The sequence below is a fragment of the Pelodiscus sinensis genome, chromosome 10, assembly GCF_052426305.1.
Source record: "Pelodiscus sinensis isolate ZL-2025 chromosome 10, ASM5242630v1, whole genome shotgun sequence".
Taxonomy (NCBI): domain Eukaryota; kingdom Metazoa; phylum Chordata; order Testudines; family Trionychidae; genus Pelodiscus; species Pelodiscus sinensis.
Genome location: NC_143061.1, coordinates 4965170 through 4992299, shown reverse-complemented (window position 1 = coordinate 4992299; position 27130 = coordinate 4965170). Strand labels below are relative to the sequence as shown.

Sequence of the window (27130 nt, the reverse complement as noted above, 5' to 3'; positions counted from 1 at the left end):
ACTCTTTTCCCTATGGCAAGACACTACCATTCCTCTGCAGCTCTGCCATTTGTGCAGGCTTTCTGCACGGCTCCATGGAGCCAGGCAGCCTGGGGATGGGAAGGGCCAGCTGTAAGAGGGGGACCAGTAGCTACAGCTACACAGCAGGGCACAGCTAGGAGGAGAGCAGTTCCTGGCTAGAAGGATCTGCCAGTGGCCCAGAGGCCAAGGCTTTGGGCAGAAGATGCAAGCCAACACTGAGACAGATGGACAAGAGCTGCAAGTGTTTGGATGGCAAGGGGAAGTATTTCATGGCAGTAACGGGGGAATTTGGAGCCCTTATGGCACATGGTGGCTGTGCTTTAGGCAAAGCCAGCTGCTATAGTGTGCTTTAGGTGAATTGAGTCAATACTGAGCCCCAGTAGCTTAGCAATAAAAATCTTCAGAAAGATGGTCACACAGCAGGGAAGCTTTCACGTTTTAAGTTTATTGAAGGAGACAGTAGGTAACTCAGGGACAAGCCAAACCACACCACACATCTCAAAGTCAAATTTCAGTACCAGTGCAAGACCGAATGAACAGAAACTGTAGGGATGAGCTATGGCTCATCTAGCTACAGGACAGCTGTCAAGCATACGTTTACAGAATTGAATTCAAGATGCATGCAGGAGCCATGACAACTTCCAACCACAACATCTATGTACTTTGTCTAAATCTGATCATGGTAAGAAATGGCACAAGGGGAACCTACTGCAAGGATGCTGCTGATGCCAGGAGACAATTTACACATCTTCTATTATGGCCTCCTGTGCTTTAGCCTCAGTGTTCTCATCCTTGAGCAATGAGGGTCCATGAGACAGGCCCTGGTTTAAGTTCTCTCCAGACTGAGGCAGCACAGGAACTAGGAGTTTAAAGACAGGTAGTGGGCCAGAGGCCTCAGACCAGTGCCCTGTTGTAACTTGCCCTGCCCCATGTTTTAATAGGATGTGGTTTTGGCCACAGGTAGACAGCAGCCTTTAATGGGTCTGGATGCAGACCCCTGAAGCCAGCACCATGCATTTCAGTTCAAGCCTGTGTCAACTCCTTTGAATCCAAGATTGAAACAGCCTTACTATCATTTAACAGTCAGATCCAGCAGTCACTAGATTACAGCACAGTTAAGCCTACAGAATGGCGAGACGTTTAAGAAGGGCACAGACTAGCATGCGCATCTGCAACACAGGAAGGTGGAAACGTGACTGTAGGAGTTTGAGGAGACGTTAGATACTAACCATCAAGCTCAGTGATGTCATTGCATGATAAGCGTAAGAAAATTATGGGAAACACTGTTCCCGATAATTATACACCCTTAGTGCAACATATGGAGATCACTGTCTCCGATATAACACCTTGGTAGGCAAAAACTACCTTGTTCTGTAGACATTATGGAAGACACTGCTCCCGATAATGAGTTAGGTTCTCATGATACATAAGGAACTGGAAATTTTGTAGCAAACTGCCATGTGATTCAACTGCCACTTCATCTTCGCCATGCAAGCATTGGTGCGCAACACCCTTGGCTCCACATGGGTGGTGCCAGGGCTGTGGTTAGACCAATGAATGCATCCGACAAGGTTCTCTGCCAAGCTCAGAGGTGCTTTCCTTGCCACAGCAAATCAAGGCCTGAAGCAGGTTCTGGAGCTGCACAATGACAGGTATCAACTCAAGCAAGGGGAAGACAGAGCCCGATCTCAGGGCAAGGCAGTAAGACCGGGGGAAGCTTAATTTCAGTTTAATTTGTTTGCATTTAAGAATTTTGGAGTTTCCAGGAGTCACTTGAATCTCCCACTGAAAGCGCCAATTTCGACACATTGAGATCTTGATTTGCATGTCTAGAAGGCATGCACTGCTGAACTGGCAATTAAGTAGATTTCAGTTTCATGGGCCTTTGCTTGGTTTTACAGTTGAATGCAAAATTCCAGTATCATGTTTGATTGTAATAGCAGATGCTGCTTTTATTCAAAACGACAGTATAACTGTCATAATTATGGAAGACACTGCTTCCGATAATTATCTTCTATAAAAAAACACCATTTATAGTGAACTCTGTCACTGATAAATAAATAAATAACTCCATGCCAAGTGAAGGCCTTCCTGCAAGTTCTCCAATTTACTTGCCTAAACAAAAGCCTGGGCAGCAAGACACTGCCGATTTCAGGAAAGGCCTCACAGCAACATGGTCTGAAGTGTCAGCTATATCCAGCCAAAGTACTGGTTACCATGGGACTTGTGGCATGAAAGACTGAGCCAGGGTGCCAATGGGATGTACCTTAATCTTTGGATTTCACCTCCGTGTGATGCAAGATTTAAGGGGAGGAGCTAATCTTCAAGTCAGAGTGCCTGGGAAACCAGGCTGTTCATTCACATGGTAACTCACTGTTGCTAGACACTTCAGAACTTGCTGACTTCAGCAGCTAAGGGCTACTACTGTGGGGGGGAAAAAGGAAGTTTTACTTGATCGAGGCATCTTCACTGCTCCAGGAGGGAGACGGGAAGCACTTAATTCCCCCCCAAATGGTTACAAAAGTGAGCTGCCTTTACCAAGCCTGGAACTCAAAAGGAGAAGCCAACATGGTCTACCTCTGGTGTTTTAAAGAGGTACCTCCTCACTAAAAAAAGTTCTGGGTTTAGTTCAGCATTTACATTTGGGTAGACTATGGCTTAGGTCAGACCAATTAGTTTGTTCTCAAGTGCAATACATTTAGCACTGCAAGCAGCTGGGTTTCAGTGAGATTGTAGTAAAGTTAGAGGAACCTCGAGGGATATACAGACTGAAATCCCTGCTTAAATAGCTGCTTGTGACATTCCCCTATCAAAAGCCAATTTCAAGCTACTGATCAAGACATGTTTCCAAAGATCCCATCAATAGATTTAGTGTAATTTGATTGAGGGACAGTGGGGTTCCCTGTATCTCACATTAAGTTATAGATTTAAAATTCGTTATCTATGTTCCAAATGTCACCAGATAAGGCATTAGCAGCACCCTGGATAGTCCAGGTTGCCAGTGCCAGTTGGTTCTTCAGCAAATCTGCATTAAAGGCACTTGGATTGCTTCTCCGGAGGCTCAAGTGATCCAGCAAAGCTGACAGTGTGTAGGAACTGGAACCGAAGATGATGTGACGCAGAGGAGTATCCTTCGGGGATGCATATGGAGAAAGGAAGTTGTATTCCACCTGAAGGAGACAGTAAGATTCAGAATTGCACTTCACATCTGCAAGAATTCAGTCCAATATCCAAGAACTGAAAGTTAAGGGGCCAAAAGCTTGGGATTTAGGAGCTGGAAGATTCAGGAAGAGTTTCAACATCCTTGCATAATGGCTTTAACATGTGGCAGAACAGCCACTCAAGGTTAACTAGCAACACCTAGACTTGTTGCTAGGGAGAATAAGTTAAGAATGTACTAGAGGACCTTACCAGGGCAACCACATTTCTGCCTCTTAAGGAAGTGTTGCTGCTGGTATTAGAGGACATGAACTAGACCACCACAGTAACCAAGAAGGAGTCCAGGAAACTTCTGACTTCAAATATATAACAATCCTTCATGAAAGGCTCATTCCATTTGATATTAGACCTTGTGGTTTGAGTGGAAACAACTGTTAGCCAAGAATACATACTTTCATGACCCGATCATTCATCTGGCGGCAGATGAGCTTGTTGTTCAGGTCAGTGTTTCTGAAGTCCTCTCTCAGTGCAGCTGTAGCTCGACTGAAGTCTCCACGGGCAGAATACAGCCACTGAAGTGTCAGATTCATTGCCTGGTGGAAAGAAGAGTCATTACACACTGGTTTATAGGACATTGGGTCAGAAATTTGAGCTGGTCAAGCCTTAGTTTGACTATACTCTAGTTTAGAGCAGCACAGCTGCTTCATGAAATCCTCTAGGGCAGTCACTAAAAGCCAAGTGACAAGTGCAGCCCAGCTGGCAGCGGTGACTAGGTCTCAGAAGAAGCTCTCCTGCACCAACACAATCCTTGGGGACACAGTAGGTGCAACTTGCACAGGAGGGAATCTGGTCACCAAGACATGTTGAGCCATGTCAGTGAGCGCAAGTTACTGGTTGCTCATGTGTATCCTGAGCAGCTATGCCCTTGAGACTCAGAGCACATCCACATGCCAGTCTGGGCATATGAACATGCCTCACTAATGCTATTGGGTTAGGCTGCTATTTGATGTCCTCTTCCATATGCAGGGAGAATGGAAAATGGAGATTTAGCAGTCGAATACACATCCTCACTTGTAGCTAACAGCACCCCTGTCCAGTGGGCAGTTGGCTCATTTTGCCAATTGCTATGCTGGGGCTCTTGTTGGCAGTGCCAGTGCAACCCAGGCATTGAAGGGATTAGAGAGCCAGGAGTAAGGCACTGGCAGATGTGTTCAGGGGTAATAGTCTTACATAACCTGCAATTAGTTCAACTAAGAAACTTACTTTTATATCCTGTTTGTACTGACTAATCTTCATAATGAAGTTGATCAGTTCCTGGTTGTATTGCTCATAATCCAGGTAAAGTTCATGACTATATGTCATCCTAATAGCCATCTGGCCAGCCACTTCTGTAGCTGTCCGAAGAACGTCTTCCAGATTAGTTACAGCGGAGCCAAGGTTCTCCCAGCTGTCCATCTTGGTGCCCAAGTAAGGATACCCTTCATCATCCTGCAAGAGAAAGCATTTGCACGTCAAGCTCCTCTGGCCATGTGTTTCTCACTGGCTGCTCTGCAGTCCCTTCTCTTCCCTCCCACTCTGATGCATATGGCACCTCTGCTACGTACTCCTGCCCTAGGGAAGACCAAGCTGCATTGCAACTTTAACAAGTTCAGATCTCCTGATGTTAGCCCCTGGCAGAAAGCCATCAAGGGCTGTGAATGCAATTTTCCACATGCAGGTACCTGCTGATGTTTGCCCAGTCAGTCACTTAAATATCATGAGTTCCTGCAAACACTTGAGCCTGCAGTTTGAAGCATTAATGAAAGTGGCAAGTTGAGGAAGTTTAACTCCTCAGCTGTTAAGTGTCAAATTTGACTTCTTACTCAGGCACCCCTAGTCAGACATGTCTAGTACATGGTAGCTAATTCTTGCATTACATTCTATTTTACAGAAAGAAGGAGATGTCAGAATTCCTATCTACACAGAAATCAAGCTCCATTCAAGAGAAGCTTGGTACAGGTTAGTTTAGCAACACAATATAGGACTTCTCTATATACAAAGTGGATTAAAAGCAGGGTCTAGAACAAGGAAGCTGTAGAACTGTTTAACACTAAATCATGAATTAGTGTGACCCAAAGGCTGAAGGTGTACATTCGAGTTGACTAGTTGAGCAACTCTGGGGGGCAGGGGAGAAAGTGAGCCATAGACATCTGGAAGTAGCTGATCTACTGCCACAACACCTGTGTGCTTGTAACAGTCTGATCTTGCTTTCCCCATTGAGGAATAGCTGGGAAGCCTCTCATACAAGAGATTGCATTCACTGGCTAGGAGAGGGCCCATCCAGGCCTAGGGAAGGTCTAACCCTACAGCTATGCTGCCCTAAGGTTAAGTAGATAGATCTACACTGTAGAGTACAGCTTCTGTGTCAGTCCAGGAAGCATCAAGAATCCACTGTTGCTCCCAGAGCTGAAGGTGTTGACAAGGATCAACTTTTGGCACTGGCAGATTCTAATCCACTGATAAACTCTAGCTGCATGTCTGACTTGGTTTTGTCAGTGTAGTTTGAGTTCTTCCAACTAGCTAAGTTGAGTCAGATTTAGATACCTTTGCTCCCAGAAAGGCATCCCAAGCTTCCTTGCTAACAGTAAATGTAAGTTGAAATAGAAATGTAAACACATTTGGCACAAGTCCAAGTTTACAAGCAGAGTACAAAGTGACTTACATCATAGAAACTGAATGAAATGGCTGGGATTCCCGCATATGCTAGAAAAGGGAAGGCTGCATTATCCATGGACAGTGGAACGCTGCAATGAGAAACATTGGTCGTGTTACTCAGAATTGTATGTTACCAGTCTGTTTCAAGTAACAGAAAGAGCACTAGAGATGAAGCCCAGCCAATTATCTCAATTAACAGGCACAGTGGATTTCAGCAGTGGAAGTGGAGCACTAGCAACCCAGTTTCTGCAGTCCCACCAACACAAGCATCTCCTACAAAATTGTTCTTGGAAAACCACACCAAGTAGTGTGCTAAGTTACTGTGCCATTGGCATGGCAAGTCATAATGAGTAGGAGGGGCTCAGTAATTGGGAGAGTAGCAATAAGTCTAGGGTTAGTGCCTTTTCCATTGCTTTATTCCCATATGGGGGATTGGAGAGAGGTCAGAAGGAAGGTAAGATTAGCTTTATAAAGCTCGTGTGGAGCAACAATGTTATCGTGAAAGACTTACGATTTTCTGGCCCAGTCAGGACCAACACTGTTGTACAGACTGTTCTTATTTACTGGATGCGTCACCTGCAAAAAGGTGCAGAGTCAAGTTACTGTTCAAGAACTCTTGTATATATGGAGCATAGTTCAGACTAGAACTCACCTCCATCATAGTCTGCTCCACTACTTTGTACAGCATTGGGCTGGCAGAAACTCTGAATTTGCTTGAGCCTAGAAGGATAAGTTAGACATTTAGAACATGTTGCCAATACTGTATTGAGTTATTGTACTTGAGGTGCGTTGTGGTTTCTCTTTAGTACCATTTCTATTGTCAGCTGTTTAAGAGTTTGATCTAAGGACACTATATGGAGTACATAAGTAGAACCCTGCAAAAGTCTGGATAGTTGCAGCTCTTATTTGCTGCTACAGACAGTTTCTTCCCGGGGCACTATACATGAGCATTAACCCAATCAGCCAGTGTACCTGCTATTCTAGTTACTTGGCACTGGGGGCTGAGTTTTAGCCTTCTCAGTGTTAAAGCTTCACTTTGGCAGTGTGACAGCTTGCTAAGTTCACCCTGTTTGAGTTTTGTAGAGTTGAAGAGCATCAGTTACCTAGAACTGCAGCATCCAGGTTGATGTAGGCAAAGGCTTTGGAATGCAGTGTGGCAGAATAACCCTACAATTGGAGACAAGACTGCCTGTTAGTGGGGAGTCACTGCAAGGCAAGGCTTTTAGTACAGTTCAGGACAGGAAAGGTGAAAGGCAATAAGCAAATCAAGATTTGTTACCTCCAGCCATTCAGTGGCACCAACAGCTCCAAATTCTCCAGCACTCCAGCTGGCAAAGACAATACTTCTTTTTGGTTTATAGCCACCTTTAAATAGAGAAGAGTTGAGGTCTTGGTCCCCCATCATATTAACAGAACAAGGGAGATGCAGAACAGTTGGTGGCATACTTGTAATAGAGCCTGATACCAGAGAGCAGGACTGCAGGCCTTTAGGGGGAATTGCAGATTTATGCCCAACAGGCATGGCTACCTTTGAAAGAGCAGCTTAAATGGGTTGCAGTCTGGAAGATGGTGGATAATTCAAAGAACAAAAATAAGGCTGTATTTTTCCCCTGGTTCTTTAAATGCATAAGTCTGAGTGCCCCAAGTTTAGCCAAATGGCTGTTGGTTAAAGCCACTTTGGCTTAATTTTACCAGGGTTATTCACAGATGTTGGCTCTGAGTTCTCTTCTCCCCCCAATCTGTCAATCAGTACCCCAGAAGGCTTGATGCTCGACTAAGGAGAACCCACCACCAAGCAGATCAAAGGCCAGAAGGAACTATTGTGATGACCTAGTGTGACTTCTCTGCAACAGAACAGACATTTCCCTCAAGGGCATTTTAAAGGATGTTCTAATTAAAGAACATCCAGTCTTGGTTTTCCAAGTAGTGACTGACAAGTTCACCAAGGATCAAGATAGTCTGTCACCTTTTACTGACACAGCTGTGCCTTATTTCCCTTACCTCATGGCTAGTAGTACCATGCCCACATGGCATGTGTCAAGTAGCATTAGCAGTCACTGGCTATTTGCAAGACTTTTCAAATGTATGTACAAAGTGTATGGCACCTAGTGCAAGGGCACTCTGGCACTACAAGTAGCTAGCAGTCCTAGGAGAAGAGGCATGCTTTACTATGTTCCTATTATGGAGAGTTTTGCTTGCAGGTAAGCTTTGGAAGAGCCTAAACTAGTATAGACCTGCCCTTAGTCAAAGCCAGAAGGTTAGCTCAAGGTATACAACTCCAAGTATGTTAGTGTAGCTGGAGCAGGTGTAGCTGGAGCGGATGTACCTTAAGTGAAGTTTGGGGCCATCCTCACAATGGGAGGTTGGTGGGAGAACAGGGATGACCTCAATGTTTGACTTGGGTCTTTGGTCTAGCTTCTGGTTTTTAATTTAAAGGGTCAAAGCAGTGGCAAAGACAAGCCCTAAGTGAATCACTGAATTCTACCTTCTCCCCCCTCCCTGCCACTGCCACCCCTGACAGGATGAAGCTGTTTCATAGATTAGCTTCACTTCACCCCAGAGCTCCCATTCAAGTTGCCAAATGCCACTTGAATCCAAGTGTGGCACCACCCACAGTGGAGAGACAACTTAGATGCTGAACTGAAGGTAGAGTCCCTGTAGCAGCTTATTGGTTAACACTATTACCCCAACTGCTAGGGCTTGGTTCAGATTGCCTGCTGCTGTAAGAAATGCAAGCCACACTTGGTTCCATGGCTTTCTGTACCTGTTTTCACCATAGACGAGATGGCACGGGCAAGCTCCAGCAGTATAGTTGTTCCTACCCCAGCCTTTGCTGCTCCAGGACCCCATGAGTCTCTCTGGGCTCCAATCACAACATACCGATCTGTAAGAGGGCAAGAGCAATGAGATCCAAAATACAAGCTGCATCTGCAAGGCAGTTATACTCTTTAATTTTCCATATAAAAATCAGGAAAGCTGCATGCAACAGTTAGGGAAGATCTGAGTTTCCAGAAGGGCCTTCAGCAGCTCAGCATTAGTCTCAAGAACAACCTAGTCTTTTGGTCAAGTCTGAAACGCAGTTCAATTAAGTGCCAAGTGTACAAATAAAGGAAAGCTGTAAGTTACTTGTGGCAGGCTGCAAGTCACTTCCCCATCTACGTATGCCAATTTAGTCCAGCAAGTGCTTTGGCACAAGCAGTCTTGTATTTACAGTGCTGAATGAGGGCTGCTCAAAATCTGATGGCGGTCTCTACAGGTCTGGTAGACTTATTCCTAGTGCAGACTTAACAGTGACTAAGCCATAAAAAAATATGCCTTTAGTTGGTCTATACATGGTGGCTCCAAAGGAACAACTTTAGCCAGACTTATTAGGTGCAAGATACTTTGCCAGGGAATTTTGGAAAGGTCACTAAAAGGCAGGTCAGTTTAGTCAGTAGCCTGCCTAGACCCCATGAGTGGTTACATTTATCCTTTGGTACATCTTTCCTATAATAGTCATAAGCATTGCCTGTAGTCAGGTGAGAGGACTTAAACTATGTAAGTAGTCAAGTTTAATCCAGGACTCTTCCTCCCCCCCTCCATTCTAGTTACATACTAAATAAGCTTTTAAGCACAGCCAGCCTATTCAACATCTTAGTAAAGCTTTACCTGGTTCATCAAAACCTTGGATAACACCAAAGATGTTATAAATTCTTCTCTCTACCATTTGATTGTTTACTTCGAGTGTCACTGTAGTTTCATCAGAGGTCATTTTGTTAATGAAGACCCTACTGTTCCACTCCCCAGGGGGGTCTCCATTCATTTTGCTGAAAAATATGGTATTGAAAGAGACAGTTTTCACCTGCAGAAATACTTTGAATGAGATGTCTATGGAGTTGTTGCATGGTTAGTTTCTGACTAACCTTTTCACTGGGTGGGAATTAGTGGCAAGACTGGCTGATTTTGGCCAACAGCATGCCACACTAAGAGTACAATGTACTGGGGTAACAGGGAATTCTGAACCAGAGGTGAAGATTGCAGTATGCTTTATGCCACTGTTTAAACGGCACTTTAAAGTAATGCTACAAGTTTATATGATTAGAAACCCATTTGTGAAGTCAAGAGTTTGGGGAATCCTCTTGACAAATACAATCAATACACAGGACAGAAGAGCTCTTGCTACAAGTATTTGCAGCACTCACATGGATTACTCACTTGTTACTAATAGTCACTATTACAATATCTGAAGACATTTACCTGAACAAGTATTCCACAGCAGCACTAGTGATAGTTTGAACAGGTATTTGTGGGAGTCCAGAAGACTTAGCTGGCGGGAACTGTGTGTGGTTGAATGATGGGAAGCCAGGGGTGAAGGGGTCACCTGTTCCTAGATGAGCCTGTCAAGGAAGGATGCAAGATTGACCTAAATGAGGTACTAGATGTCTAAAAGCAGTGGTTCCCAACCTTAAGGCTGCTGGGCACCTGGGGTGGGGGGCCACACATACACTGGGCACAAGAATGGCTCGGGCTGGCCCTGGTCACTAGGTGAGTGCACATAAATGCCCTGGTGGGTGTCATGGTGCCCATAGGCACGGTGTTGGGGACCACTGTCTAAAAGGGTTCAACAAGAGGTTATTTGCAAAGCTACAACTGCTTTAAATCAATGTGGTCCAGTAGCAAGGGACCATTATGGTCAAGTTCACATAATGGAGAATTATGCATAGAGTATTTAGACAAGCATGCTATGCAGTCGCCCCCTAACTTCCTGGGGGGAGCCAACCAAGATTCACCAGTAGTACTTACATGTCCAAAGAGACCTTCATTAGTGGATTGAGAACCAGCAGGCTCACGGTATATCAAGACACCTACTGCATTCAAGCCTTCAGCATTAGCCACCTGGAAGAGGGTGAATTTAATAAGCTGAAAAGTCCCTGCTACGTTACATATTTAAGTGCTTTAAACTTATTCTTTATGCTAGTATGATCACATGCACAACTCAAGCCTATCCCCTACAGGTCAGGGACAGCACAGATTTCTAGAGATGAAACAAGGTTGCCTAAAATAGGGCCCTGGGCTTCACTTATTGGAACATGTGCTGGTGTTATGTGAAGTTCTTGTGTCCAAGCCACTTTACTTAGAATTGGATTCTACCCCTGCCTGTCAGTTTGATCACTTCACCAGTCTTCATAAGTGGTCACTCCATTTTCTGGGTGCCCATACTATCAGCCTTGTGGGGAATTTACAAGAGCACTATACAGATGAGTGCCATAGAAAAGCCCAGGCTACTCAGTGCTACTTTTAGAGCCAGGTTTGAATAGTAAGGCATGTAAGGTAAAGGGTAACAGAATGAGCAGCTGCTCATTCTGTTATCTATCCACCCTGTAGACTCAGTGGAGCAGGGTCCTACTGACAAACAGCATATATTCTCATTATGGTTTACTTAAATGGGGCAGAGTTAAGGTTGCAAGGACAGCCTTGGCATGCTTGAGGGGGCAGACTTTTTTCTTAAGGCTGGGCCCATAGGTTTCCTCCACCTTGTCCTGCCACCTCTCCCCCCAGGCTCCTTATTCCATTACTTTCTCATCTAGCTAGGGCCAATGACCACTGCAGGCTTCTGGCCACCTGGTTCACTCAGCTGCCTCTGCCATGTAGATGAGACTTCTCCTGTGTGCTGCCTAGAAGCAGAATAGGGTGGGTGTCCTATGGAACAGTTTCTACTTTGTTTTGGGGCCTAAAGCAGCTCAGCTGCAGATTCTCTACTGGGCTATCAGCTGTAGAATCTTGCTTTAGAACATAGGAGAGTTCAAAAGACTGACTCATTTTCTACAGGGAATCAGAGGCACACTGGCCTTTGAGAAGCTCTAAGATCTGTACTTGGAGAAGGAACTTAGTAGCCTTTGGTCACTTTTCCATGGACTCAGTATCTCACCTAAACCTTCTGCCACAGACAGATGCCATTTAAGACACCTGGCATGGAAAGCAGATATTTGGGATAAGCCACTAGAGCAGCCTTATGGGAGAGCGCCTTTCCAGGGACAGGTAAGGCCAAGGGGTACCCCCTTGTCAGTTGCCCAGTTCTATTCCCTCAAAAGCATCTAGTATTGGCCTCTGTCAGAAGGCAGGCTATTGGGTTAGCTGGACCACTGATCTGTCCAAGTATGGCTGTTCTTATCAGGAGTTTAATGGCAGTGCTATCACCTCCACTGAGAAGAACTGTAGTATTTAGTCACTGCACAGATGCTGAAGCTTGCAAGTCAAGATTTGAGTTCACTGTATTCTTGCCTGTTTTCATTTACTCCCTGCTACTCCTTTTGACTACAGGCCAGAGCAGCAGCATGAACTTTTGCTAGGCTCATTAACATGTTAAAAAGGTATTCCCTTACCCCCACCAGACCAGGACAAAAGCAGACTACTGATCTGACTAACTTGAAGGGGAGTTTAATGCTACTATTCCAGGACTGCATTTTATCTTAGTTGAGGTGCAATCCTAGATCACTATTCTGAATGAGCTAAGAGGGGTCACCCACTTACCTTCTCAGCAAAAGTAATTTTTCCAGTTCTGACAAGAACTACAGATCCGTTTACAGGGATTTTCCGATCCTTGAGCTTCTGGAAGTCCTCTGCCCGGCCATAGTTAGCATAGACTGGCTTACCCTAGAACAGATGGAGTAGCTATAGCCATTACTGACAACTCATCTATGAAACCATGGGGGGGGTCTGGACCACCACTTTTATTATATACATGAGCAATCTAAGTTCATGACTTAATGTCCCAGCTTCAGCCAAATCTTGGCTATTCAGTAGCTAGTTATAGCTTGAACATGGATTACAATTCCTACTAGCTGTTAGAGCCAGCTTTTCCTGGACAGATGTTGGGGGAATTCTATTCTGCAGCTTCATAGAAGACAAATAGTAATGGGCTTAATATGCAGCAACTGATTTGCCCTCAAGATCCCTTCCACATGGTCTTGAAGAGCTTTTGGATGGTCCTAGCCAGGAACCCCTAGGAAGGAAGCAGCCACCAGCTACTTCAGACCTTTGTGATGAGTGGAGATAGGAGTAGGAGTAGAATGATCTAAAAACCCACAAAGGGAGGTTTCAGGTCACTTACCTTGAGTGGGCAAGACAGTGGGCAAGACAGTTTAGTCAAATGTGTCTTATTGGCATGAAGAAAGCTGTTAATTGTACACAGCTGTTACTACATTTGAAATTGGGACCAGAATGGATTTGTTTTACTAGGGGTGGATTGTGGTAAGAGTTCGAGTCCTGACTTAGAGTTTATGGTCTGGAACATGAAGTGTTGAGGCCATGTCCTCAATGGACTGCCTCAAGGCAAGATCCTAGCTGTTGTAACAGGTGACTGATTCAGTCCATACCATATCCAGCTGCTTGGCTGAATGTGGCAGTCTTGTGCCTCGGTTGAAGCTAAACTTAGGAAAATTAGTGAAGGGATTGAAGAGCCAACCATTAGACAAGTGATGTCAGTAACTGACATTTGCCCTTGCTAGAGACTGGCTTGTTTAAAGGAACACTAATTTTCTAAGACAGGGAACTTACTGTTGCTCTTCCAGTTGCACTATATGCCACGTATCCATCACCAGTTTGCAGTAGTCTACTATCACCTGAAGACTGAGCCACCACTTTGTTTGGCAAGCTATTAGACAAGAACAAATGTTCAATGGTCAGTGCTTGACAGCCTGCAAATCTATTTGATTACTCATTGTAAAAAGGAGTCACTAGGGAAGTGATTTAGAAGTGATTATCTTCAAACTAGTAGTCCTGTGTTGTTTACCCCCCCCCCATATATGATGATCACTATGGGCATGTCAATACAAAATGCTGCTGTATAGACTCCCAGAAACCTTATTTTACAAGGAGTAAGGAGTCTAAGGAAGAGTGTTTCCTTCCTTCTGTGTAGACTGCACCAAGAGCCAGATAAAGCTATTGATATAAGCTATGCAACATCAGCTATGTCAAATGCTACTTTAAGTTGACATTTGCCCTGCAGTTGACACATGCTGTATATGGCCAGTAAAGCTAGTTTCTGAAGCCAAGTTGAAGGCCTACACCTAGAACAGCAATGAGCTACTAGATAGTTTGGCATCATTAAACCTGAAGAGAGTGGTGACAGGCACTGGTATGCAAGCATTAGAGTGGAAAAGGTACTGGGATACTTGAACTTGGGCAAGTAGTACCCCATATGTGGGAGAAGTTCAAGAACATTGCTTTCCCAGCATTCTCCAGGTAGGTCCATCTTCCTACAAATGGAAGATTTGAGCTACAGGCAGGGGAATGCTAGAAGCTGATGGCATCTTGCAGGTCAAGACATTGATGGATGTAGCTACAGGGTCTGTCCCATAAAAATGGAGCATTAACTGAGGGACAACTTCAGTGCCCAAGTTCAGTCTCTCCCTTTGATATAGAATAGGGAATTTCCTACAAGCTCAGTGCTAGAGCTTAGTACTGCGGTAGGTTTGTCACACTACCTAGCTAGTTGTGTAATGCAGGCTTTCAAAAATAGCTTTTGGGACTTAAGGGACCCAGTAGCAGCTGCTAAGGACACAAGTGAAGCCTTGAAAGTTCTGCTTTGATTTCTCTAACAAGGCTAGCTGGCCTGAGTTAGAGACCTCAAACACTTGCTCTAGCTAGAATTGAGCCAGCTAGATCCATGCCTGAAAGAACAAAGCAATGCACTATATTAACATACCTGCTGGGAACCTGCAGTTTCACATAGTGTTCATCATTCCAGACTTTATCCAGTTTGGCGTTAGTTAGCTGAACATGAATATCGTTAGCAAGGCTGTCATCTCTTTCAGAGCCAGCTTCATAGGATAGCAGCTGCCTAGAAGGAAGAGAAAGGCACATCAGTTTAAAAGCCAGCTACCCTGCACAACATTAGCTTATAACAGCTACTTGCTTTTAACCTAGACCACCACCTCAGTTACAATTGACTGCAATAATCTTCAGCAATTTACCCCTTTATTTTACAGGAACAGGGATAAGGTTTGTTGCTTATTATGTCCATTTAGCTGTTGAGGGTAAGAATGTTACCTTGTGTCTTTGTTCATGTTCACAGCTCTCAGCCTATTAAACAGCATTGTCCTCAGATCATTCCAGTAAGGAACTCGTTCAACCTCAGGCTCTACATACTCATCTTCCAGGGAAGGTGTAGTGGCAGCGTTTGCACATGCAATCCTTTCACCTGCACAAGTGCTTGTTGCCTGTATTCGCCCATGGTAACTCAAGTAGCCAATCAGAAACCCTAGGGAAGACAAATGACATGTGTTTGTGATAAACAAAAATGAGCCACCCTGTGTTAACCCAAGCATCAGGCTATTCCCACTATCCTATTCCCATGCAAGCTTGGGAAAGACGGTAGAGTCTGTAAGCAAGTTTTACCTTAAACCTGAATAGTGTTGAGAGACAAATTATCTGCATCTGATTTGAGTGCTTTACACTAAAACTAGTGACCCAGCACTAAAGCAGCAAATCCCCCTCTTCCTTAAGGCCAAGGGCATGTCCCCACTGCCAAGTGGACTGAGCTGTGGCAATTGATCCACTGGGGTTAGTTTAGTGAAGATCTACTAAAAACCAACTGCTGAACATGCTCTCATCAGCTCTGGTACTCCACTGGAAGGAGAAGCTGGGGGGGAATGCCTTCAGCAGCTGCCATTGACCCAGCAGAGACAAGATACTGCGAGTAGTCAACTCCAGCTACAGAATTCCATAGCTGAGTTGCGCAGTCTGGGCTGTGCAGTCTGGGCTAACTTTAGCCCATACAGTAGACCTGCCCTTACTCTGCCTCCAGCATTAAATACACCTACTATAGCTTTGGTCCTCTGTTAGGATAGCAGAGGAGGTTTACTAGTTACCTCATAGTACCATATTGTTTGCCCCCTTTTACTGTTTCTTAAACTGATCTGAACCACCAATGGAGTGAGCGCTCCATTCAGGAGGCCTGGATAGTTCTCATGTGCAGCTACCCAGGTGCATGCTTAAGTGAGACCTGCCCTCCTAATTAGTGGCATGCATGTGTGGTTCCATTAATTAGGTATCTAGACACTCATGTCAGATGAGATGGTGACCATAGAAAAATAGGGGTAGTGGGGAATTTAGGACATGCTACTGTCTGCAGTGGAAAGAGCAAGGCAATTCTCCCCAGCTCCAGGGCTGCTGGTCCTGTGGAGATGCTGAGGCTGGGAAGGAGAGCAGTGTGGTTGCTGGTGCAGAGAAGCAGCCCTTGATTTAAAATTGAGTTGCTCTTTCTGCAAAAGACCATTTAAGGTGCAAGCAAATTTTGGAGATGATTAAGCCATCTGATCCCTTCAACAAACCTTTCACAGGCCACTTTATCTAAAGCACTGACCCACTACTTCATGAAGTACATGGATCCAGTAGCTCAATACTTAACGTTTGCACAGAGTGTTTGAATCTGCCAGTCTGAGTGGGTAAAGCATGGTATTTACACTCAGCTCCTCGGGTCAGTTTGTAACTGCCACACTTCCTTTGGACCTGGAAGTATTCAGGCAGACAAAGCAGATACACTACTGATAAATGTAGACTAAGGGTAAGTTTAAATATTTGATATGGTAAGAAAACTGCTAATTTACATTGAAGATGGTTAAAAGCAGAACTTGACTTCTGCACAGCAAAGTTTCAAAGCTGAATTTACTCAGGTTCAGAAGTTTACAGTTAGCTCAGAGTGTGGTCTTCTAACTTAGAAGCTCACTTTCCCAAGGTGAAGGGAACACTTTATTGTACAATAGTATCTTGGGTAACTTTGTACAATTCCCTCCTCTGGCCCCCCAATCATCTTTGGGCTGTTCTTACCAATTAAGAAGAGGAGGCCTGTTGCAGCAGTCTTGCACCAGAGATTTCTCCCACTACTTCTGGGTTTTGCTACATGGGCATGAACATGGTCGGTCATTCCATTTTCTCCACCATCCTCCTCTTCAGACAGTTTCATTTCCACATGACTGTCTCCATCCATTTGACGCGTCAGACTGAAACGGGTGTATGACAGCGGCCCACTTCCAAACTAAACAAGAAAGTAGTCATGAGACCAAATTGCATTACTTGATAAGCATGTGGTGGGCTTTATGCAATATTACGATCTGGAAATTTTGTTCGTTCCTAAACCCAGGTAGAAGTTTCTATAAGGCCAATTGTTTTCACCACGGTCAGTGGGTATGTACTGATGTCTGGGATCACCACATTTCTAAATAGACAGCAGAATTATATTTAGGTTTTATTAACAAGCATTTTAGTCCAAATTTTAAAGTTGCTTTTCTGTGGGGAAAAAAAGAGTTCAGGGTTTTGATTTGGATGAAGTGCTAAGTAAAAGGCAGCTCAATGTTGCTTCAGGGCTTGGGCATTCACTTGCTCCAGAGGATGACAGGACCAGAATTCCTGTATTACTCACTTTAGATTAGGATGGTCCCTACAGACCATAGTCTGATCTCCTGCAGGTTGTAGGCCACAGAACCTCATAACAGACTTTTACCTTCTGGCTGAGTTTGCCATCTTCAAATCATGGTTTAGAGATTCCGTTACAGAAAATTCACCACACTAATTTAAGCCTGCAAGCATCCCATGTTTCCGATATGACTCTGGGAAAATCCACCCCAATCAAAAGTGTAGTAGTAAGACACCGAGTGCTAGTGGGCAAGGCCAACTAAACTGTTTCTAGACAAACTGCCATCTGCAGTCTGAGCCCTGCTAATCTAGTGTCCTGCCTCTAGCTGTTGGGGATTCTTGCTATTGCAGTCACTAATTGCCTACGATGGCCTGTGTAGCATCCCCTCCATAAGCTTAACCTCAGTCTTGAGACTGGTTAGGTTTGTGCCCTCCTGTCCCCTGCTTCTCTCGGAAGGCAGTTCCAAAAGTACACTCCTTTGATTTTGAAACAGTCACCTGATTTTAAGCCTAAAACTTGTCCCCATCCCAGGACAATCCCACTCCTTTATCAGCTCTGCTCTCACTGGCCTCTATGAACCAAATAAGAAAACAATGCCCACAAGACTCAGCTTCATGCCCCCAAGGATCAAAGAATATAAGAGCAATTCTCTAGTTTAATCAGTCATTCTAAATAGATGTCTTCTCAATGTGAAAGATAAGTGCCAACAAACATTGAGTCATAACATTCTCAACCTGGACTAAGGATAAGTTTGGAGACCAGGTTAACAATTTACAAGAAACCCTGCTGAATGTAGTCATGCTCTACTTTGATTACAAGTACTGCCAGCTTCCTAGTAGTTGGATACCTTTTAGTTCACCCTCATTAAAGCTAGGTCACTACTTGTGACAATACTCAGTCCTTTTTATTTTGAGGTGATAATTTGCTAGCTTTTTAGCCTTTGGAAGAGTTGACTCTGAAGGAGAGAAGTCTTGTGTTAAGGTCAGCTGTATTGCTGAGGCATCCAGCAGTGTCAGGAGTTGGTTGTCTATGCCATCACCTCTCAGATCAGTCTTAGACTTCCTACAAGTGTTTGCTCAGTGTTCTCATCTGTTAGCAGTTTTCTAAAAGTTACAGATCTGAGAGGTCACCCCATGGCCTCTGTCGGGGTTCATTCTGACAGTCTAGTGAGGTCTTCTCTTGATTAAGTCATGCCCTTTCCTACAAAGGAGTCAGAGCTCAGGTTCTGCTAGTTCCAGGAATACTGGATACAGGCTTGGCCTACATGCTAGTGTCAGAATTGTATTGACCTAGGTCCCAAAGACACTTAAGGGAGGTTTAGGAGTGTCACCTGATTGAGACTAGGATCAGTTCTCCAGAGGCCTAATTAAACTTCCTTAAGAATACTTCATTTTAGACAAGTATGATCCCTGGACCACTAGTGGGCTGCAAACATCTTGCAAGTGGGCTGTGAACTCCCCCCCCCCCCGGGGGAACCTGCCCATCCCACCCCCAGTGAGATTGGAGCACCAGTGCTGGGAGAGGGGGACTTTGTGGGCTGGATCCAGCTTGTAGGGGGAGAAAGTGGCTCTGCGAGCTACTGCTCTCCCTTTTCCTGACTGGGGGAAGGGGAATGGCCATGCAGATAACTGCTCACCTGGAGGTTTCCCCTACTGCTCCCATTGGCCAGAATCACAGCCAATGGGAGCAGTATGGGCAGTGCTGGGAGCACCTTCTGTCTCCCTCATGTCCAGATCTCTGCATCTGCACCCCTACTCCTGGTGAGACCTCCTGCCCCAGCCCACTCCTGCCCCAATTTTGGGGCCATGAGTTGTTGCCTGGTGGTCTGTTAAGAGTGGGCCACAGCCCACAAAGTTTGAGCCACTGATTTAGACAGAAGTCAGTCCTCTATTTTGCACTGTGGGCATTTTCAGCTTTCCTTGTGAATGCTAAAAAATAGTTTGGCAATTTTTAGCTGATGGTTCATTCCCACTACCTAAATATTATTCAGAATGACTAGTGACTTTATACCCAGCTTGATGCTGAGTGAGGTCAATGACCATCTTGAGAAGTAAAGATATGTCAAAGATACCTTACAACTTAAAAAACCTCATGGCCCAGGAACAGCCAAGAATGGCACAAACTGTCTTATTGCATGGCAGTCTGTTTGCTTTTCTTCCAAGAGTTCACCACACCTAATACAAGTGAAAGCTTTAGGAGCAAGTGCTGAGACTATTGCAATATTACTAGACAGAGGAAGTCTTACCAAGTTAGAGATTGCTGATCGAGCATTATCCATGGTTTCTTCAAAACTCCGACAACTTCACTGAAGCCTGGAATTTCAAGTGTACACATTAAGATTTGAATTCCCCCATGATGCACATCAGCCTCACTAGTATTAATTAGTATTGCATCTGTCAAATTAAGAATGTGCTGTGCAATTTTAAAGCTATAGCAGCAAGTTTGTACTTCATGGGAAGCAGCAACTTACTAGAAGATTTACCTGGTGTTGCCAAACTCAACTTCAGAAAAGTGACGCATGTACATTTTCCCCTTGAATCATTGCTCTGGAGTGGGGTTGGAGGGGAGGGGGGGACTAGAACGCAGGCTGTCCTGAGGGGACAACCTCAGCTCCATCATAGCAGCTTGGCACCATGTGAGACATGCCCCCCCATCCTATGGCCACTGCAACTCCAGCAGGCACAGCTGGAGGGGTGCATGTCCCCTGGCTGAGGTTAGTCTTCACCCACACTCCCCAGCCAGAATGAGGAAGGTAATTAATGTCACACGCCCTTGCTCTATGAAGGGAACAGGGAGTATTCTACATGAATCAATGGGGCTTCATCCCCCTATGCACCCTAAGGATGTTTGGGGGTTGGAGGCATGGGGCTGCAATAGTCCCAGATGGGGGCACCCCCAACAAGCCCCTTTAACCTGTCTCAAAACCCAGTCACCAGGTAATCCCATTCCAGGCACATCCAAACCATGACCTTATCATAGCCTTGCTTTAAGTTAAGAAACTGTATTCCAGGTTTGGTACACTTACATGGCAAGAGCTAAGATGAGATGTGGTGTTAGTACTATGCTGGTCGCTATGCTTGGGCAGTGGGAGACCCCCACTGGTGGCTATCTGTAGCCCAGCAGGACAGTTGCTGAGTCATGTAGACAAAAGACCCCCAACCTGTCCAACAGGTTGAGAGCAGGGAGGGAGACAGACCCTAACCCTAGGGTCTGAGGCATCCTGGCCCTGGCCCCTGTAGCCACATCACCTATGGGCTGTGCTGTATTCTGGAAAAAATAGACCCCCTCTATTCTACTGGCTGGTGGAGACTGTTCCTGCTACCGGGCTGCAGGACTGGGAACCCCTGACTGCAGTCACAAGGAGTTCTTGAACAGACTCAAATACAAGCAGATTTCTGGGCCTATAATTTAATTACTAATCTAGTAAAGACCAAATGATTACACTAAGATTTAATATTTTAATAGCATAAAAAAGATTATCTTCACCTGGATCAGTATGTGCAATGTTTATTCTGGTTTGTGCACTAAAATCTCACTCAGGTCAGTATTAACACTTCTGCAGGTTCCTTCAACCGCATCCTCATTTGAAGGAAGGACGCAACAAGTGAAAGTGATGAATTCTGCTAGCCTCCTAATGGGACACTCCCAAGTTTAAGTGCTTAAATTTCAGGGATGTCAAAATCAAGTCATAGCTAAACCTTATGGCTAGAAGCAGCATAATATCTGTATTTTCTAAATACAATTAGACCATGGGTTCCCAAACTGTGGGGGTGTGCCCCTGGGAGGGGGAATTAAGAAATTCCAGGGGGGCATGAGACAATTCAGACTAAGTTTTGCTGCTATTTTTAGGCCCCAGTCAGTTTTTTGCTCACGTTTTGCTGCTATTGGGAGGGGGGGTTGTGAGGGTGCATGATGCTGAAAAGTTTGGGAACCACTGACCTAGACTATATTGCCACACTTCCTTCCTATAGCCAAGACCAGGAAGAGAGGGTATCAGTGCTCCCTCTAATTTGTGTCCAGGTGCAGAATGTGCACAAAGATGGAGGGAATACATCACTTAAATGAAAGATTCTACATATGGACAGTGCTGGCGGACTGGGGTGCAGGATGGGAACAAGTGAGCTCTGGCTGGGGGAGCAGGCTGCTCCAGGGAGAGAGAGAGAGAGAGAGGACTATGCTGAGCCGCACTGCAGCAGCATGGGACCAGGCTGCCCTAGTTCTAGTGGGCATAGCTGGAGGAGAAGTGTTATCCCAAAGCTGGGGCAAGTCCAGGCAAAGTATGGTGATGGCCTGGGAAGGTGCATTCCTCTGCCAGCCCCAGCAATTCTACTGGGGCAGAACATGCTGAGTAGAACAGGAGCTGTGTGAGGGCCCTGAGTCTCTGCAGGGCTTGTTAGGCAGCTGTGCAGCTTAGCAATCTTAGATTGTGAATCTCAAAACTCCTTTGTTCTGGAGCTCTTAGAAAAGCAAATTCAATATTTAGACACGTTAGTGAACTAATGACCATGCAGGGGGAAATACCAGTATTTTTGTACTGATTCCTAGTGATGAAGCCATAGTCATAACCAATCTTATCTACCGAGTACTGCCCCAGCATTGTTAGGGGAAGCACGCTGAGGCATTTGTATGCTTGTTTTAAAGTCTAATAATGGCAGCAAGCAGCATGCTGACAGAAGACAGACTGAGTCATGTTGCCTATCTAAACTGTGCAACTAATAGCAACCCATGAAGTCTGGTTTTAAATGACTTGCCCAGCATCACAGAATATTGGCATGCGGAGAGTACCATCCTGGAGAACCAGATTCCCATAAGTGTACCTAAAACCATATTCTACTCTTCTACTTCATTCAGTAGGACTCTTCCTACTCTTCCCCCCCCCCCAATGAAGCAGGTTCATTAGACCCGTGTCTCAACTTTATAAAGTACCTCTAAAAAAAAAGATACACACTCCCAGTTTCTACAATACTCCCAGTATCTACAGTTTTCAGACACATGTCTACCATTGCATCACATTTGTTTAAACAACTTAATCATAGAAGGGTGGGCAAAGAAATATTTGTGTGTAAAGAATACAAAAATAAAGCGCTATAGAACAAATTCAATTCTCCAAATTTCAGTTGTGTTGACATCTCTTCCCCCCCCCCCCCCCGACTCTGGAGTACCCTTAGGGGTACTCATACCACTGGTTGAGAAATACTGCATTAGACAACTGCCTCACTATATACAACCTTTGTTTCAACTACACCAGACTAACATGGCTACATTTCTATCTATATACAACCTTGACTTCCAAGGTCACCATCTTATACTGATACAAGCTTCTGTAGAAAGTTAGTGTCTTTGTAACTAAAGATTGTATCAATGCATACAGAGGGCCAAATTAATGCTGCCTGGGCTTCCTTAATTTTAGCCCTTCTGAACTTGAGCTTGATTCCTCAATCTTAATGGTCTATCATTAGCTAGAGAGCTGAGGTGTTCAACCACTTCTGAAGCTTGCAGACTAGCCACACTCAGCTGGCCAAATGGAATCAAGAGACTGGACCTAAGTGGTTTCATATAAAGGGTCAAACTGGAGAGAAGGGCAACACTAGGCCCTTTGAAGACTAAATGGAAAGGCACCAGAAGTTCCACACTGTCTTGTGCCCCTGGCAGTCAGTCTGCAATAGGATGTAGACTGCATCATTGTAACTAGACCTGTGCATTAAAGCAATTGCTGCTTGAGTACCTCCAAAGGGCATTAATGAAGCATCTTAATGCTATTCTTACTAGAAGACACTGCATTTAGAGACTTGCTACACCGGCCAAAGAGCCTCTAAATTATTTAGGCCAGTCCCCCATCCAGAAGTACTAAGATCTTGTCAATTCTTTCTATATGGGTGCCAGCCCTTTGCAACTAGATCTCTCGTCCACACTATCGTACTACAACATCCACTTTGCTACCTGAACCCCCGAACATTACTGCAAGGATTTCCCAGCACCTGGCTCATTGTGAGCAGGTCACAACCTTGCAACTGCAGTGCTAGCGCTTCATCACAAGGACATCAGTGAAGAGTCCTTCACACCCTATTACTGTAGCCCGACTCACTGGCTGTCAAGAGGTTTATTCCTGCCCCCGACTGGGCAGCAATGCCAGCTTTCTTCAGTTGCTTAGACCCTCAAAGACCTTCACGCTTGCCTCCATGTTGCAGCCGCCTCCTCTTGGGGGAAGCTCCCATAGGGCAGCCTTTGCTATGCATAGCGGTGTGGCCACCCACGGGCTGCCTGCACGGCCTCGGGCACGTTCCCGGCTCGGAGGCTTATGCCGGTTGCTGTTCCGTGCGCCCCAGGGCCCGGTTTCGGGGAACTCCGCGGGCAGGGCGCTGCTGCAGCCCCGAGATAAGCGCGCCGCGCCTGCCCGGGACACGCGATGGGGGGGAGGGGGGAGCGCGCACGTGGCTCCCGGGCCCGACACCGCGACAGGAGCGCGCGGCGGGGGGGGGTCCTTGGCGCGAGGCGGGTCCCAGGCCTGCAGCTGCCCCCCCCCCCCATGTCTGCAGGCCACGTGCCAGAGCGGCGCGGGCCCGGCAGGAGGACAAAGGGCGGGAAGGGGGGTCACGCTGCAGCCCCCCCCCAACACCGCACGTGCACCCGGCGGGAGCCAGGCCGTTGCCCGCAGCGCAGCGCCCCCCCCCCCCTCAGGCCTCGCGGCGGGCTCAAGGTCACCCCCGCGGCTCGCCATGTGCCCCCCCCCCGCTCGCCACCAGCCCCCCCGGAACGGGCGTCGCCAGCCCCCCCCGGCACGCGAGCGGCCCCCCCGCCCGGCTCACCCGCCGCGGCAGCCCCGCACGTACCCAGAGCCCGGGGGCGCCGCCTGACAGACTCGCCCCGCCCCGCGACTTACCCGCCGCCGCCTTCAACCGCCCTGAAGCAGCGGCGGAGCCGCCTTTTAACGGACCGCCCGGCCAATCAGGGGCAGGGACACGCCCCCCCCCTCTGTCGCCCCTGCCTGGAGCCCCGCCCCCCGCCCCGCGCACGTGGACAGGGCCGGAGGCTTCAAGGTGGCTGCCGCCGCCATCTTGGGCGGTGGGAGGGGCGGCGGGAAAGAGCGGGGAGTCGGCTCCTCTCATTGGCTGGGACACTCGCTGCCCTTTGCCAGTGTCGGAGCCTGGAACCCCCCGTGTGACCCCCACAGCCTGTCACCCTCCCAGTGTCCCCCCACAGCCTGGCCCCCCGTGTGACCCCCCCACAGCCTGGCACCCCAGTGTCATCCTCACAGCCTGGCCCCCCCCCGTGTGACCCCCCCACAGCCTGTCACCCTCCCAGTGTCCCCCCACAGCCTGGAACCCCCCGTGTGACCCCCCCCCACAGCCTGTCACCCTCCCAGTGTCCCCCCACAGCCTGGCACCCCCGTGCCACCCCCACAGCCTGGCACCCCCCGTGTGACCCCCCCCCACAGCCTGGAACCCCCCGTGTGACCCCCACAGCCTGGAACCCCCCATGCGACCCCCACAGCCTGCCCCCCCGTGTGACCCCCCCACAGCCTGGCCCCCCCGTGTGACCCCCACAGCCTGGAACCCCCCATGCGACCCCCACAGCCTGGAACCCCCCGTGTGACCCCCCCACAGCCTGGCCCCCCCGTGTGACCCCCACAGCCTGGAACCCCCCATGCGACCCCCACAGCCTGGAACCCCCCGTGTGACCCCCCCACAGCCTGGCACCCCCCGTGTGACCCCCCCCCCCACAGCCTGGAACCCCCCGTGTGACCCCCCCACAGCCTGGCACCCCCCGTGTGACCCCCCCCCACAGCCTGGAACCCCCCATGCGACCCCCACAGCCTGGAACCCCCGTGTCCCCCCACAGCCTGGCACCCCCCGTGCCAGCCTGGCACCCCCCGTGCCACCCCCACAGCCTGGCACCCCAATGTCATCCTCACAGCCTGGCACCCCCCGTGCCACCCCCACAGCCTGGCACCCCAATGTCATCCTCACAGCCTGGCATCCCCCGTGCCACCCCCACAGCCTGGCACCCCAATGTCATCCTCACAGCCTGGCATCCCCCGTGCCACCCCCACAGCCTGGCACCCCCCCGTGCCACCCCCACAGCCTGGCACCCCTGTGCCATCCCCACCACCCCCACAGCCTGGCACCCCCCGTGCCACCCCCACAGCCTGGCATCCCCCGTGCCACCCCCACAGCCTGGCACCCCCTGTGCCATCCCCACCACCCCCACAGCCTGGCACCTCCCCGTGCCACCCCCACAGCCTGGCACCCCCGTGCCACCCCCACAGCCTGGCACCCCCCCGTGCCACCCCCACAGCCTGGCACCCCCGTGCCACCCCCACAGCCTGGCACCCCCTGTGCCATCCCCACCACCCCCACAGCCTGGCACCCCAGTGTCATCCCCAGAGCCTGGCATCTTCCCTGTGCCACCCCCACAGCCTGGCACTCCCATGCCACCCCCACAGCCTGGCACCCCCGTGCCACCCCCACAGCCTGGCACCTCAGTGCCATTCCCACAGCCTGGCACCTGCTCTGTGCCATTCCCACAGCCTGGTGCCTCGCTGTGCTTGTGCCATGGCCCAGCACCTCCCATGTGTATGCCAGTCCCATAGGTCAGTACCTCCCATGTGTCCACGCCCTACCCAATGTTTGGCATGCACCAGTGCCATGAGCAGATGCTTCCCCTCCTGTGTGTAATGCCACAGCCCTGCACCTCCCCATGTGTGCCAGTGTCCAGGCCTGCTGAGTTGCTCCGTGTGTGCCCATGCCAACCTCCTTCAGCTCACTGGGCTCTCCCCTCCAGACCCATGAAAGGGTCCTTGTGCTGACTGGAGCTAATTTTTACAACTGCTTTCCAGGGCCATTTCATGCCCTCGACCCCTGCTCCCCCGTGTGTGTGTTTTCATGTTATTTTATCCTTTTTCTTTCCCTACCCAGCCTGCTGGGATATGACCTGCAGAGTCGCCAAACACATCTCATGGCACGGCAAAACCAACAGGGCAGCAAAAAAACCGCCTGGGCCAGACAAAAACCAGCCAAGTGGCAACCTTACTTCACGCTCCCTGTGCCAATATCAACAGCCCCAACATGCCTGTGCCAACATCACCACCCAAAGAACCAATTCTTCCAACATGCCTCTCCCATCACAGCCTCCCTGACGCACTGGCACCCCGTCAGTGCTGGCACTAACCTATATGAAACCCCCACATTGCCAGCCCCAATGTACACCCATCACTGGTCAGCCTCCACTCCCTCCCCAAATCATGTGATTTGCTTTAAAATCATGAGATGAAAAAAAGAAAGGCAGCGTCTGTTTGGGGTTGCACTGAGAGCTGGTGAAAAGCATGGCATTTGAGCTAGGTATTGTCTTTGTTATTATTTGCTGGCTATTGTTTGAGCCTTTAAGGCGTGCTCAGGTCACATTGTCAGCATTTGACTGCGACTGGTGCTGGTTAGAAACACACCTTTTGTTGTTGTTTTCAACCAGAGCTGGAATTCTCCCGTGATCCTTTGACTCCGGGAGTGGAGCTTTAAGTGAACTTGCAATCAAATCATGCAACCTAGGGAGAATTTGGATTGCGCCAGCCTCCCCCAGACCACTGGGGCCGCTTGGCACGTTTTTCTGATCTGAGGGCAGTTTTTAGACTTGCTGGGTACAGCATTTTCCCCAAGGCCTGTCTCCCAGCTTGGCACTGCTGATTGCATGGTTTTGCAATAATACAAATGGGAAGCAATGGGAGGTCTGTGTGGGACGGAGGTGAATATCAGTATGGAGCCATGCTCCCCAAACCTCCGCCAAGCGCAGCAGATTTTTTACAAGGATAATAACCATGTGTCCATCTCAAGGAATAGCCAGCTTCACATTTTGCTGATTGCAGCAAAA

At 47.8% G+C, this 27130-nt stretch overlaps 1 protein-coding gene across 3 annotated transcripts; it reads right to left on the bottom strand.

Moving 5' to 3' along the window:
- Positions 1-445: 445 nt before the first annotated feature.
- TFRC (transferrin receptor) lies at positions 446-24239 on the bottom strand. Of its 3 annotated transcripts, none has more exons than XM_075938205.2 (19): positions 24150-24239; positions 19515-19581; positions 16684-16891; positions 14905-15115; positions 14561-14695; positions 13411-13507; positions 12385-12507; positions 10657-10749; positions 10111-10250; positions 9523-9680; positions 8639-8758; positions 7154-7239; positions 6978-7041; positions 6527-6594; positions 6386-6450; positions 5882-5963; positions 4444-4668; positions 3633-3773; positions 446-3191 (listed from the first exon to the last, which is right to left on the bottom strand). In XM_075938205.2, exons 2-19 carry the CDS (start codon positions 19545-19547, stop codon positions 2949-2951), a joined length of 2292 nt encoding a protein of 763 aa, XP_075794320.2. In that variant the 5' UTR covers positions 19548-19581; positions 24150-24239; the 3' UTR covers positions 446-2948. The 3 variants fall into 3 exon arrangements, with proteins under 3 accessions (XP_075794320.2, XP_075794319.2, XP_075794321.2); XM_075938204.2 differs by having other exon boundaries at positions 24100-24175; XM_075938206.2 differs by lacking the exon at positions 24150-24239 and adding an exon at positions 24076-24098.
- Between the last annotated feature and the right edge of the window lie 2891 nt (positions 24240-27130).

What these genes read in the sequence shown, in the direction of transcription:
- TFRC (XM_075938205.2), bottom strand. Translation starts at nt 19,547, where the DNA reads ATGGATAATGCTCGATCAGCAATCTCTAACTTG. An exon ending in AGTACAAACAGGATATAAAA is followed by an intron (nt 3,774 to 4,443) that starts GTAAGTTTCTTA and finishes TCTTTCCACCAG; the next exon opens with GCAATGAATCTGACACTTCA. An exon ending in TGAATGATCGGGTCATGAAA is followed by an intron (nt 3,192 to 3,632) that starts GTATGTATTCTT and finishes TGTCTCCTTCAG; the next exon opens with GTGGAATACAACTTCCTTTC.